Genomic DNA, 13,781 nt, shown 5'->3' with positions numbered 1-13,781 from the left:
TTACCATAGAATAGAAAGGATGGATAATTTAATTTGTTTTATTTTAAAAAGCAAATATGTATTTATTCCAATCTTACACAAAGTAGCAGTTTTTCACACTTCAGTTCAGGATAAATCAAGTGATCGATCAGCAGCCAGATGGACCTGCAGGTGGCGATAACACACCTTTTTCAACTAGAATTAGACCAAACGAAGAAGAAATGTGCGCCACGGTCGGGTTTGAGCATGCGCATCAGCTGCACACGTGCTCAGATCGCAGTGGAAGGAGCAGGAGAGGAGTAGAAGTTTTGGGCTCGGTTCGGCGTATTCTCAAAGGACATCATGAAGCCAGGTACCGATAGATCACCTTTACCTGGCTGCGCCATGCTTATGCTAACGGTCCGGTTCGGATGGCCAGCTGGACCTGGTTGGATCAGAACCGCTTAGAGCCGAGCTGCTACCGATCAGCACGTGATGAAGGTATCGATCAGACTGATGGAAGTCCTGATCGAAACGTAAAGATCCAGCTGTGGGTCTGAGAGGATCTGATGAGTCCTGGTGCTGCTCAGCACGTGGTCCAGATCATGTGGACCCCTCAGGTTCTGTCCGGTTCTACCGAGTCAGGTTCAAAACAGTCCGGTTTTATGTCTGAATCCGGGCTCTCCCCGGTTCCGGATCCAGTAGGTGGACTTGGTGGTTCAGAAGAAGCGGATCTGGATCCCACGCGACAGTGTTGTTGAACATCAGGTCCAGAGGTGGACCGGGTCTGACCCGGTTTCTGTTTACATCCAGTTCTTCTGGGATCCAGACCTGATGAAGCTCCAGATGTTCTGGTTTCAGTTCCGGTGTGAACCCAAACAGACGGAAACCAGTTTCAGGTCTCAGAGGATCCGCCTGTCGCACTTGTGTTAGTTTGGCTGGGACTGTTTTCGGAATACCAGCCGGGATCATACTGGTTCCACTGATTCTACTGGTGATGGGGCTGGGGGCCGGTGAGGGGGTTGGGGGCCTGCTGTAGACCAGATTGTCCTTCATCTTGGGAGGAAGACGATGGAAATCCGTTTCCAGCTGAAAGGTTTTTGTCTTCCAGGTTTCAGTCCTCGTGGGGACAGAGGAGGATTCAGAGGAGGAAGAGGAGGAGGAAGAGGAGGGTTTGGTGACCGAGGGCGAGGAGGATTCAGAGGAGGAAGAGGTGAGATCTCCACACACCTGTCTGACCAGGCTCTGTCAATCACAGGGAGCACCACTCTCTCCATCTGCATCGTATGAATGTCCCCCCTGATTCCCGGTCAGTCCCAACATAATGTCCTTCAGGAAGTTAACAGAATCCTGAACCAGTTGAATATAAAGTTTAACATCTTCCTACTAATTTATTCTGAAACATCCAAACTTAGCTATAGTGTCGTATCCAAGCTGGACAGAACAAAAAAATATATATATATTTTAACATCTTAATTTTGGTAGAATTGCATTGAAATTATTATTTACATCTTGAAAAAGCCTGTTTTGTAGGTAAACAAGGACCAGAATCCTTTAAAACATTCCTGAGTCCAAACGGTGAATCGGATCACCACCAGAACTAACTCACTTCCTCCTTTTCACATTTCCAACAACTCCTGAACATTTCATGAAAATCTCTCCATAACTTTCTGAGTTATCTTGAACACAAACAGATAAACGGCGGTAAAAACAGAAGCTCTTTGGCAGCGGTAACAACAGCACATCGCTACTTGCTAATTCAGTTCAACTTTATTTGTACAGCGCCACTTCACAACAATGTTGTCCCAGGACACTTTACATCCACATCATTTCAATCCAGTTCATACATATCCTATAACAGAAACCAACTGATTGCATCGAGTCATGACTTGGATCCAATCCTCCATCCTGAGCTGCACGAGGCGACAGTGGGAAGGAAAAAACTCCCCTTTAACAGGAAGAAACCCTCCGTCAGAACCCGGCTCAGGGAGGGCAGCCATCTGCCTCGACTGGTTGGGGTGGAGAGGACAGGAAAGACAGATCAACATGTACAACTGCACTTATTCAGGAAGACCTGCGGAAAAAAGGAGAAATAAGTTAGAGACGGCAATATTGGCATATATTTATACATTAATATATGAGAGAAATAAAGCGAGGTACTTCTCAGTGCATCAGGTAACATCCACATTGCTACATAAGTAAAGGTTGGCTAGACTACCCATAACTATAAGAGCAATGAGCAGAATCTGGACAGTTGGGTCCCGTACATGCAGACTCCAACTCAGGAGATGCTCATATCCTAACTATAAGAATCATGGAAAAGGAAGGTTTTCAGCTCCATCTTAAAGGTGTGGAGGGATTCTGCCTCCCGAACCCACGGTGGGAGCTGGTTCCATAAGAGAGGAGCCTGATAGCTAAAGGCCCTTCCTCCCATAGGACTCTGTGAGACTCTGGGAACCACCAGTAAACCTGCAGTCTGAGAGCCAAGTGCTCTATTTGGAATATATGGAACTATAAGATCTTTTATGTCCAATGGAGCTTGGTCATGGAGAGCTTTATATGTGAGGAGAAGAATTTTAAACTTTCTCCTGGATTTAACAGGGAGCCAGTGTAGAGAGGCTAAAACTGGTGAAATATGATCTCTCCTGCTAGTCCTCATCAGAATCCCTCGCTGCAGCATTTTGGATCAGATGGAGACTTTTCAGGGCATATTTGGGACAACCCATAAATAACGAATTGCAGTAATCCAGTCTGGAAGTAACAAAGGCATGGACTCATTTTTCTGCATCTTTCTGAGACAAGATGCAGAAAATTTTTGCAATATTATGCAGCTGGAAGAAGGCGGTTCTAGAAACCTGTTTTACATGTGAGCTAAAAGACAAGTCCTGGTCAATAATGACTCCAAGGTTCCTCACAGTGGTACTGGATGCCAGATTAATGCCATCCAGATTAATTATATAACTGGATAATGTTCTAAGTTTTTCAGCCCGAAGATAACGACCTCTGTCTTGTCTGAGTTTAAAAGGAGAAAATTCAGAGTCATCCAGGTCTTGATGTCTGTAAGACATCTTTGTAATCTAAGAAACTGATTGGTTTCATCTGGTTTCCTGGAGAGGTAGATCTGAGTGTCATCTGCATAGCAATGAACATTTATACCATGCTGCCTGGTGATATTTCCTAAGGGAAGCATGTATAATGTGAAACGTATTGGTCCAAGTACAGAACCCTGAGGAACTCCATGACTTACCCTGGTGTGGGAGGAAGACTCATCATTTACATTTACAAACTGAAATCTATCAGATAAATATGACTGGAACCAGTCTAATGCGGTCCCTTTAATCCCAATAACATGTTCCAGCCTCTGTAGCAGAATATTGTGATCAATAGTGTCGAATGCAGAACTGAGATCTAAAAGAATGAGTCCAGACAGAAGTCCTTTATCTGAGGCCATGAGAAGATCATTAGACTTTCACCAGTGCTGTTTCTGTGCTATGATGAGCTTTAAATCCTGACTGAAACTCTTCAAACAGATTGTTTCTGCTCAGACAGGAACATAGTTGGGTTGAAACTGTTTTCTAAAGAATTTTAGACCAGAAGGGGAGATTAGATATTGGTCTATAATTAGCTAAAACTCCTGAGTTGGTTTTTTCAGCAACGGTTTCTTCACTAAGAATCCAATAAAACGAAGAGAAAAACGTCTGATGTCTCTGCTCTTCAGCGTGAAGCCCGGTCCTATTCGGACTTGGAGCCGCGCTTTAGACCAGGTGGGACTGGATGGTTTCCATGGCGATTTGTCATCAGCTTAACTGGACACTTTACCTCCTTAAAAACCGCTCCTTCTTCACGTCTACGCTTCGTTTGGAAGAAAAGTCCTTGTGTTTCCACTTTTCACTGGCTTCCACCAGATTCAACTGGTTTCTGTTGGTAGGATTTATGATGGATCAGAGGGACCTCTGGGGGGGCGTGGTATGAAGACGGGGGGGTTGGGGTTTACAGCAGAAGCCGTCATGGACTGAACATTTATTAATAACAACTCTCTTCCTCCTTCAGGTGGAGGGTTCAAGTCTCCAGACGGGGGAGGATTTCGGGGACGAGGAGGCGGCAGAGGCACCCCAAGAGGAAGAGGAGGAGGAAGAGGAGGCAGAGGGGGCTTTGGAGGAGGGAAGAAGGTCCTGATTGAACCACACAGACATGAAGGTTGGTGACAACCATGAGGAAGGCGGAGCAGCGTTTTGTCATGTTGCTGGCGTGATCAGCTGGTGTTTGCGTGTTTTAGGCGTGTTCATCTGCAGAGGGAAGGAGGACGCCCTGGTGACTAAAAACATGGTGGTGGGAGAGTCTGTGTATGGAGAGAAGAGGATCAGTGTGGAGGTGAGGACGAGCTCGCCTGCTGTCTGGAGGACACGAAGCTTCGTGCTCCTCTGACATCTGCTGCTGTGTTCAGGAAGGAGAGTCAAAGATCGAGTACAGAGCCTGGAATCCTTTCCGCTCCAAGCTGGCAGCGGCCATCTTGGGAGGCGTCGACCAGATCCACATCAAGCCCGGAGCAAAGGTCATGTACCTGGGAGCTGCCTCTGGAACCACAGTGTCCCACGTCTCGGATATCGTCGGACCAGTAAGTACCTCCCAGTGGAACCATTGCATCTCCACAAAGTCTTCCACCTCCACCAGGACCAGCCGTGGAGATGGTGATGTGACCCTCCAGCTGGTCATGTGACCCTCCAGCTGGTCTACGGAGGTTTTCCAGCGTTTCTATCCATCCAGGAGGTTTACAATCCAGACACATGTAGTGTTTATTCAGAGACTCTAGATGGTAAATCCACCATTATTTATCACATCTTCATCACCATCACTACCATGTTGCTAAGAGACCTCTATTTTCACCTGGACATGATGATGAAGACACTTCCTGTCAGACTTTCCACCAATCAGAGAGCTTAAACTGACGGTAACGTCCAATCAGGAGCAGCCAAAGATCAACAAGTGATGAGAAAAGCAGGAAAATAATGATCCTCTATGGCTGGAATAAAGCCAAGAAGACGTTTGGGATGCAGCTGAGGTGGAGGTGCTGCAGTGAGGAGAGCAGGTAGATAGTAGCAGGAAGACGTGTGGAAACATGGAAACTGTGTGTGTGTGTGTGTGTGTGTTTCAGACGTGAGATGATGTGCAGATGAGAAAAGTCTTGGTCACTGCTGATCTATGTGTGTTATTTCTACAAACTTCTGGTTGCTCTTTATGCTGCTTTATCTGTTCATACATTCATTTTACATCATTTTAGCCTCAGAATCTGGAAACATCACGTCTCCATGGAAACATCACGCTAACTGGGACTAGAAAGGTTTTAGTTTATAGAAACTTGCAGACCAAAAGCAGCTACAACTGAACTTTAAGGGTTAGAACAAAGATCAGGAGCGTCCCGGTTCAGTTCTGGTTCTTGTGATTTTCTTCTGCAGGACGGGCTTGTCTACGCCGTGGAGTTTTCCCATCGATCCGGTCGGGATCTTCTCAATGTGGCCAAGAAACGAACCAACATCATTCCCATCATCGAAGATGCACGGCACCCTCACAAATACAGGATGCTAGTCGGTAGGTGGTTGTGATCCGACAGAACTCCTCTGGTTCAGTGTGATGTGTGTGGTGACATCATGAGAACTTTCCTCACCCTTGTATGCTGGAGCAGTCGGTTGGTAAACTGGTTCTGTCTGGTTTTGTGATGGTCCCCTTGGTCTTCCTCTGCAGGAATGGTGGACGTCATATTTGCAGATGTAGCTCAGCCGGACCAGACCAGGATCGTCGCTCTGAATGCTCACAACTTCCTGAAGAACGGCGGACACTTTGTCATATCAATAAAGGTTTGTTGGTGGAACTGGAACCTCCAGTTTAACCAGTTTCAACTGGTGCCATCATCATCGTGGTCTCTGTCTTCCAGGCTAACTGTATTGACTCCACTGCAGCTCCTGAGGCCGTCTTTGCTTCAGAGGTGAAGAAGATGAGCGCTGAGAACATGAAGCCGCAGGAGCAGCTGACCCTGGAACCCTACGAGAGGGACCACGCCGTGGTGGTTGGCATTTACAGGTAAACCTGCTGGGCTGATGGCTGGCATCTCACCTGCAGCAAGCGAGATTACAGAAACCCAACAGGGTCTCCTAGGAGCCAGAAGGTCTGAGACACAACTCATGTTTCTCCAAGGTCATGCGTGCTTGAATGACATCGATACGATCATTCGGTTTCTTTAAACTGATCAGAAACTCGGGGGGGAAAAAACATTTTTAATGTGCTTCAGTTCCTCTGTGGGAAGAAATGACTCTGTGCGGTCCAGGACTCTGTGCGGTCCAGGACTCGGTGCGGTCCAGGACTCGGTGCGGTCCAGGACTCTGTGCGGTCCAGGACTCTGTGCGGTCCAGGACTCGGTGCGGTCCAGGACTCGGTGCGGTCCAGGACTCGGTGCGGTCAGGACTCGGTGCGGTCAGGACTCGGTGCGGTCCAGGACTCTGTGCGGTCCAGGACTCTGTGCGGTCAGGACTCTGTGCGGTCAGGACTCGGTGCGGTCAGGACTCGGTGCGGTCCAGGACTCTGTGCGGTCCAGGACTCTGTGCGGTCCAGGACTCTGTGCGGTCCAGGACTCTGTGCGGTCCAGGACTCTGTGCGGTCAGGACTCGGTGCGGTCAGGACTCGGTGCGGTCCAGGACTCTGTGCGGTCCAGGACTCTGTGCGGTCCAGGACTCGGTGCTCATCACATACACTTGAAGACAAAATTATTAGCCCCCCATAAAATTTGAGCGTTTTTCTAAGTTATCCCAAGTGCTATTTTTTAACAGGGCAAAGGACCGTCAACATGTCAGGTCAAGGTATTTAGAAAACATAAATTGTTTCTATTTTGAGACAATAAGAGAAATAATTCAGAAAACATAAAAAAGACCAGGATCAGTATTATTAACCGTCTTAAAAGCTGATCTTACCACTGAGCCATAGAACAAACTACTGTTTTGCAAAGATGCTCCTTAACTTTTCTTATATGCTCACAGCTTGTAAAATCAAGATCAAAATGATGGTTTTCTTTAAATTTCCACACCGTATAAAAGCTTCAGTAAGAGTTTGAACTGTCACTTTAGAGAGCATCGTGCCAAAACAAAAGAAATCAGTTGAGAGAAAAAGAATTGTTGATGCTTACAAAGCAGGAGAAGGATATACCAAGTTCTCGCAGCGTTTCCAAGTATCATGAACTGGAGTGAGAAGCATCATCAAGAAATTCAAAGAGAGCCACACAGTACAGCCCGGCAGAGGTAGGAAATGAAAGATTTCAAAGACTCTGGAAAGAAAACTAGTGAGACATGTGTCTCAGGACCCCAGAACAACTGCCAAGACACTAGTGAATGACTTGGCCAATTCAGGAATTGTACTCTCAAAGAAGACAATCACTGGGGCTCTGCACAGGAATGGACTGAGAGGTTACAGACCAAGAAAAACTCAACTTCTTCAGAAGAGACACCTTCAAGCCAGAATTAAGTATGCTAAGGACCACCTGGAGAAAGATGATGCTGGAAGCATGTTCTTTGGTCTGATGAGACAAAACTAGAGTTGTTTGACCACAGAGATACTGCTTATGTTTGGAGAAAAAAAAGGAGAGGCGTACAATCCAAAGAACACCATCCCCACTGTGAAACACGGTGGAGGGAATATTATGCTGTGGGGATGCTTCAGTGCATCTGGAACTGGGAATCTCGTCAAGGTGGAAGGAAACATGAAGAAAGAAGGATATGTTAAGACTTTGAAAGAAAACCTAAAACAGTCAGCAGTCAAATTGGGCCTGGGTTGTCGCTTTGTCTTCCAACATGACAACAACCCAAAGCACACATCTCTCCTGGTGAAGAACCACCTCCAGAAGACCAAAGTCAACGTCATTAACTGGCCTGCACAAAGTCCTGACTTGAATCCCATTGAAAACTTGTGGGGTGAACTTAAGACAAAGGTCCATGCCAGAAGACCATCAAATCTGGAGGAACCTGAGATTTGCTCAAGAAGGATGGGCTAGTAGTATGACCTGGCAGCGGCAGAAATAACGCTGCTGTTTTTTATGCTGATCAACGATTAACGTTTTACAAGGAGACAAACATCTGTGAATCATCATGATGCCATGTGGCTCAGTTCCCACGCCACCGTCAGCTTTGCCAGTTTCCCCACTCCCAAGAACCAGGGTGTCCATGGGCCGATTCAATTTCAATTCAACTTTATTTATAAATCCCGGCAATGCCATTTCAAGACGCTTTACAGACCGAGGGGAAAACATAATGAAAGCCAATTCATAACAGCCTATATAAGGAAACCAACAGATTGAGTTGAGTCCAACTTAATCTCCCATCCTGAGCAAGCACACTGGCGACAGTGGGAAGGAAAAAACTCCCTTTTAACAGGAAGGAAACCTCCAGCAGAACCCGGCTCAGGACAGGCAGCCATCTGCCTCTGCTGTGTGGGGGGAAGAGGACAGAAAGACAACAGACAACAGGAACTGCTACTCCCGGCCAGGGAGACCTGCTGAGACAGGAGACATACATGTTAATGATGCAACACTGTTATTGGGGGGATAAAAGAGAGAGATAAAGAGAAAAAGAAAGAAGCTCAGTGTATCAGGAAATGTCCCTCGGCAGTCTAAACCTATAGCAGCATAACTAAGGGATGCTAACCATCCCTAGCTATAGGACTTATCAAAAAGATAAGTCTTCAGCCTAGTCTTAAAGGTGGGGAGGGTGTCTGCTTCCCTAACACTAACTGGGAGCTTATTCCATAAGAGAGGGGCCTGATAACCAAAGGCTCTGCCTCCTGCTCGGCTCTTTGAGACTCTAGGAACCACAAGTAAGCCTGCAGTCTGCGAACGAAGTACTCTGCTTGGTATATAAGGAACTATGAGGTCTTTGATATATAGTGATGCCTGGTTGTGGAGGGCTTTATATGTAAGGAGAAGGATTTTAAATTCTATTCTAGATTCAACAGGTAGCCAATGAAGAGAGGCTAAAACTGGAGAAATATGACCTCTCATGCTGGTTCTGGTCAGGACTCTGGCTGCAGAATTCTGGATCAGCTGAAGGCTTTTCAGGGCATATTTAGGACAGCCCAGTAATAGAGAGTTACAGTAATCTTGTCTCGAAGTAACAAAAGCGTGAACCAGTTTTTCTGCATCACTCTGAGACAGAATGTCCCTAATTTTGGCTATATTACGTAAATGAAAGAAGGCTGTTTTAGTAACCTGCTTAATATGTGGGCCAAAGGACAGGTCAGGGTCAAATATTACTCCAAGGTTTCTCACTGTAGCACTGGAAGCTAAAGTAATGCCATCCAGGTTCATTACAAAACCGGAAAATTTAGCTCTGTTTTTCAGATCCAACGAGAATTACTTCAGTCTTATCTGAGTTTAAGAGGAGAAAATTTCTAGACATCCAAGTCTTTATGTCTATGAGACAATTTTGTAGCCTATTGGGCTGATTTGTTTCATCTGGTTTAAAGGATAAGTATATTTGAGTATCATCTGCATAACAATGAAAGTTTATTCCATGCTGTCTAATAATTTTGCCTAGAGGGAGCATATATAGCGTGAAGAGTATTGGTCCAAGTACAGAACCTTGAGGAACTCCATGACTTACTTTAGTTTGTGAGGAGGACTTGTCATTTACATGAACAAACTGAAGTCTATCAGATAAATATGATTTAAACCAGCTTAACGCTGTACCTGTAATTCCAATCACCTGTTCTGGTCTCTGTAACAGAATGTTATGATCGACTGTATCAAATGCAGCACTAAGATCAAGCAAGATAAGTACGGACACAAGTCCTTGGTCTGAGGTCATAAGAAGGTCATTAGTAACTTTCACCAATGCCGTCTCAGTGCTATGATGACCACGGTGGCTACCTGCTATGGTCACCAAGATGTCCATGGGTCACTATCTGTGTGAAGCACTGCACATCCTCCCTAAGTTCATTTTTTTAATAAATTACAGGCTTTGTGTGAAAAGTGACGTGTATCAGTTTCAGGCCTCGTCTTGTGTCCGCTGTGTTTATGAGACCTTTGGACTATAGTGGTTTATAACTGATAATGGTCTCTTCTCTTGTGTTCTCAGACCACCACCAAAACAGAAGAAGTGAGGTGAAGAGGGATCAGACAGCGTGGACCTCGCCAACATCACCACTTCATCTTCACTTTTTTATACTTTAATATCCATTTATCCCTGGACGGTCTGGATGGCGATGATGGCGAGACCAGTTGTTCCGGATGACAGATCAGACTGAGAAGTGGTGACCACATATGTAAAGACTCATCCAGATGTTTAACGTGTGTGTTGAGTTACACACAACTTATCCAGAATGTGTTTATTATAATTAGAATAATGATGATTTTATTTCAGTGTTTGTTTCTCCAGGTTGTTTATGATTAAATGTTTGAAAAACGCAGGTTAATTTGTTTTTGTGCGCGCGTGACTGACCTGTACCAGCAGATCCACTGACGAAGAATTATTGAACCAGTTAAACTTTAAAACCTTTTTGAATAAAATAAAAAAAGAAAATCTGGTTGGTGCGTTTTTCATGCTCACAAGGACCAGTTCCTCCCGGTTCCGGTCCGGTTACTAGGCTAAATGTAACCAGTTCTGGTGGGTTTGTACTGGGTTTAACGGGTTAATTTAGAATTTCTGAGGAAAAAACCGGTTAACTAACTCGGGTTAACTAACTGGCGCTGAAGTGCGCCGCTTTCCCTCCCAGACGTCTGCGCCATTAATCCCGTTAGAGTGAAGTAGGACGGTTTCGTGGCGGTAGAACCGGAGCAGATGGTGCTTTTGGACCGTTCCTGGGGAAAGTTTGTGGTGGTCAGCTCCGGACTTGTTCTGGCAGCCATTTTGTGGGAAATTTGTGGAGCGCGCGGGATCATCCTCGGCTGCTGGCGGGATCGCACTCGGCTGCTGTCGGGAGCGCGCGGGATCGCACTCGGCTGCTGTCGGGAGCGCGCCCTCCATGCAGCCCCTCTCGGACAGATATCACCGCCACGGAGGGGCTGGTCAGAAAAGCGCCAGCTGCAACCGTGTCTGAGTGAAATACTCCAAATTTTCTTCATCCGTCGCGGTCCTCGCCTTGCTCCTTCGGCCGGCCGTTGCCGCCGAGCAGCTGGCGGCGTGCAGACCGTCTTCCAGCTCCAATGGAAGGGTTTTTATTCCAGTTCCAGTGTTTTATTCCAGCTCCGGGGTTTCATTAGGCGGCTAGCATGCTAGCTCCTGGCTAGCCAGCTGATGTTCGCTTCTTACCTGGTGAATTAATCAGACGGATCTCTGATCGGGTCGCTGGCTTTATTTATAGGCTCCCCAGCTGAGGACGGGTGGGCTAGAAGTAAATGAAGTGCGCTGGAGCAGGGAGCTGCAGAGGTAAATGACGTGCGCTGGAGCAGGGAGCTGTCGGTGCTGCGAGCGGCGGGCTGCTCTGCTCTAGGCTGGCCGAGCGGCGCCGGCAGCCGGTCGGGAACCCGCCGGTAAAACACGCAGTTCCACCGGGAACACCGGGATTGTAAAGCCAGAGGCTGGTCCGTTATCTGGATATCTACTGTGGGAACCGAACGCCTGACTCGTCGCAGGGGGCTCGGTTCGTGTGGACGGAGGGAGACCGGGGTTCCGAACATGGCTGCTCCGCGGAACTCTGTTCGACACCCCGCCTGAGGTAAGAGCCCCCCGCGTGTCCCGGGTGTGCGGGGTCCGATGTTATTGGAGGCTGGTGGAGCTTTCTGCCCAGTTAGCACAGTTAGCCATCTGATCCGCAGCAGGCTAACTGGCGAACATCTCAGAACCGGCAGGTGGTGCTGGCCGGGTAAACCGGACCGAACATGATGGACCCGTTTTAGATGATTTTATCATCCAGCAGCTGGTTTTCTTCCACATCGCCGCCAGCTGTCAGGTCAACATCTGGGCGGAAGACACGGGTCTGTTCGCCCGATGTTTCTCACAAGCAGGCTGGTGATCGGCTTAGATCCAGGTACGTTCTGGTACCGGTTCTGCTGCCAGCTGCTTGCCGCAGCAGCGAGGCAGCTTGTTGGGGATGCCGGCGGAGCAGAGGAGAGGTGGATGGATGAATGGATGGATGGGTGGAGGTGGCTCTGATGGGGACATCCTGAGACGCCTTGCTTGGGGGGGGGGGGGGGCTGCTCCTGCAGCTGCTGCTAACAGTAGCAGCTAGCTGCTGCAGCCCCAACCCTGCCCTGGAGAACAGGACTGCTGTCTGCAGTCTGCTGGTGCACATCTGGATCAACCACTGCAGCCTTCTGCCTGCCATACCAGATGATTTGATTAAAGGTTTAAAGACGGTTTCCCCGCTTTCACACTGCTACTGTTTTGGAAGGGTGGGTGGGGTGGGGGGGCGACGACACACAGAGCGACTCTCAGTTGGAATAAAAGGTTTAGAAAATGAATGGGTAACCCTTAGAACTCCGAGACATTTTCATCAGATGGTCTGCATCTTTCCATGAACCATCCAGCATAAACCTCTACTCAGCATGGAGACACGGTGTATGAACAGATAAAGCAGCATAAAGAGCAACCAGAAGTTTGTAGAAATAACACACATAGATCAGCAGTGACCAAGCCTTTTCTCATCTGCACATCATTCTCTCACGTCTGAAATGCACACAGTTTTAATGTTTCCACATGTCTTCCTGCTACTATCTACCTGCTCTCCTAACTGCAGCATCTCCACCTCAGCTGCATCCCAAACATCTTCTTGGCTTTATTCCAGCCATAGAGGATCATTATTTTCCTGCTTTTCTCATCACTTGTTGATCTTTGGCTGCTCCTGATTGGACGTTACCGTCAGTTTAAGCTCTCTGATTGGTGGAAAGTCTGACAGGAAGTGTCTTCATCATCATGTCCAGGTGAAAATAGAGGTCTCTTAGCAACATGGTAGTGATGGTGATGAAGATGTGATAAATAATGGTGGATTTACCATCTAGAGCACAGGTGTCAAACTCCAGTCCTGGAGGGCCGCTATCCTGCAGGATTTGTCTCCATGCTCTGACCCACCTGACCGAAATTCAAAAAAAGGCTGACAAGAAGCTGCTGGATCCATTTGATGTAAATCGGCTGTGTTGTTAGAGGGAAACAAAAACCTGCCGGATACTAGCCGTCCAGGACTGGAATTTGACACCCCTGATCTAGAGTCTCTGAAGAAACACTACATGTTGTGTCTGGATTGTCAACCTCCTGAACGGATAGAAACGCTGGAAAACCTCCGTAGACCAGCTGGAATAAAGGTGCCCAAGTTCTGTCCAGGTAAAGGTGTGCAGGTGGAGGTGAACATGTAAAGTTGTGGAGGTAGATGTGTAAATGTAAAGGTGTGGGGATGTACATGTAAAGGTGTGAACGCCGCAACGGCCGCGTTATGAACGCCGCAACGGCCGCGTTATGGACGCCGCAACGGCCGCGTTATGGACGCCGCAACGGCCGCGTTATGGACGCCGCAACGGCCGCGTTATGAACGCCGCAACGGCCGCGTTATGAACGCCGCAACGGCCGCGTTATGAACGCCGCAACGGCCGCGTTATGGACGCCGCAACGGCCGCGTTATGAACGCCGCAACGGCCGCGTTATGAACGCCGTAACGGCTTTCTTAATAAAACGCTGCTCCAGGCAACTTAACGCCGTTTACCAACCACGACTTTTCAGACAGTAGAAGAACTCTAACCACAGAGCAAACGACGCAAAGCACCACAGGAAGTTCTGGGGGCAGTGTTGTCCTGCAGCGTCTTTGTTTAAACGACAAAGAAGAAACTGATGGCAGTGCTACCTGTTTCCACAGTTTGGGGC

At 47.6% G+C, this 13,781-nt stretch overlaps 2 protein-coding genes across 2 annotated transcripts in view; both read left to right on the top strand.

Annotated features, from left to right (window-relative positions):
- The first annotated feature begins 252 nt into the window (after positions 1-252).
- Positions 253-10,465, top strand: fbl (fibrillarin). The gene is made up of 9 exons (XM_079240640.1): positions 253-331; positions 1,070-1,171; positions 4,009-4,155; positions 4,235-4,329; positions 4,403-4,573; positions 5,412-5,544; positions 5,698-5,810; positions 5,888-6,033; positions 10,068-10,465. Exons 1-9 carry the CDS (start codon positions 322-324, stop codon positions 10,090-10,092), a joined length of 942 nt encoding a protein of 313 aa, XP_079096766.1. The 5' UTR covers positions 253-321; the 3' UTR covers positions 10,093-10,465.
- Positions 10,466-11,118: 653 nt separating this feature from the next.
- dyrk1b (dual-specificity tyrosine-(Y)-phosphorylation regulated kinase 1B) overlaps positions 11,119-13,781 on the top strand; it is a 65,565-nt gene continuing 62,902 nt past the window's right edge. Inside the window, exon 1 of the mRNA XM_079240464.1 lies at positions 11,119-11,646. The gene's annotated coding sequence lies outside the window, so the exon portion shown is untranslated. The remainder of the gene's footprint in view (positions 11,647-13,781) is intronic.

Source organism: Telmatherina bonti (assembly GCF_933228915.1).
Source record: "Telmatherina bonti genome assembly, chromosome: 5".
In the NCBI taxonomy this organism is placed as follows: domain Eukaryota; kingdom Metazoa; phylum Chordata; class Actinopteri; order Atheriniformes; family Telmatherinidae; genus Telmatherina; species Telmatherina bonti.
Note: the sequence above shows the minus strand (reverse complement) of the source record. Positions and strands in the feature narration are given on the sequence as shown.

Bases quoted from the DNA above. Each gene is read 5' to 3' on its own strand.
- fbl (XM_079240640.1), top strand. The intron at 1,172-4,008 runs GTGAGATCTCCA...TTCCTCCTTCAG, and splicing joins AGGATTCAGAGGAGGAAGAG to GTGGAGGGTTCAAGTCTCCA. The intron at 6,034-10,067 runs GTAAACCTGCTG...TTGTGTTCTCAG, and splicing joins GTGGTGGTTGGCATTTACAG to ACCACCACCAAAACAGAAGA.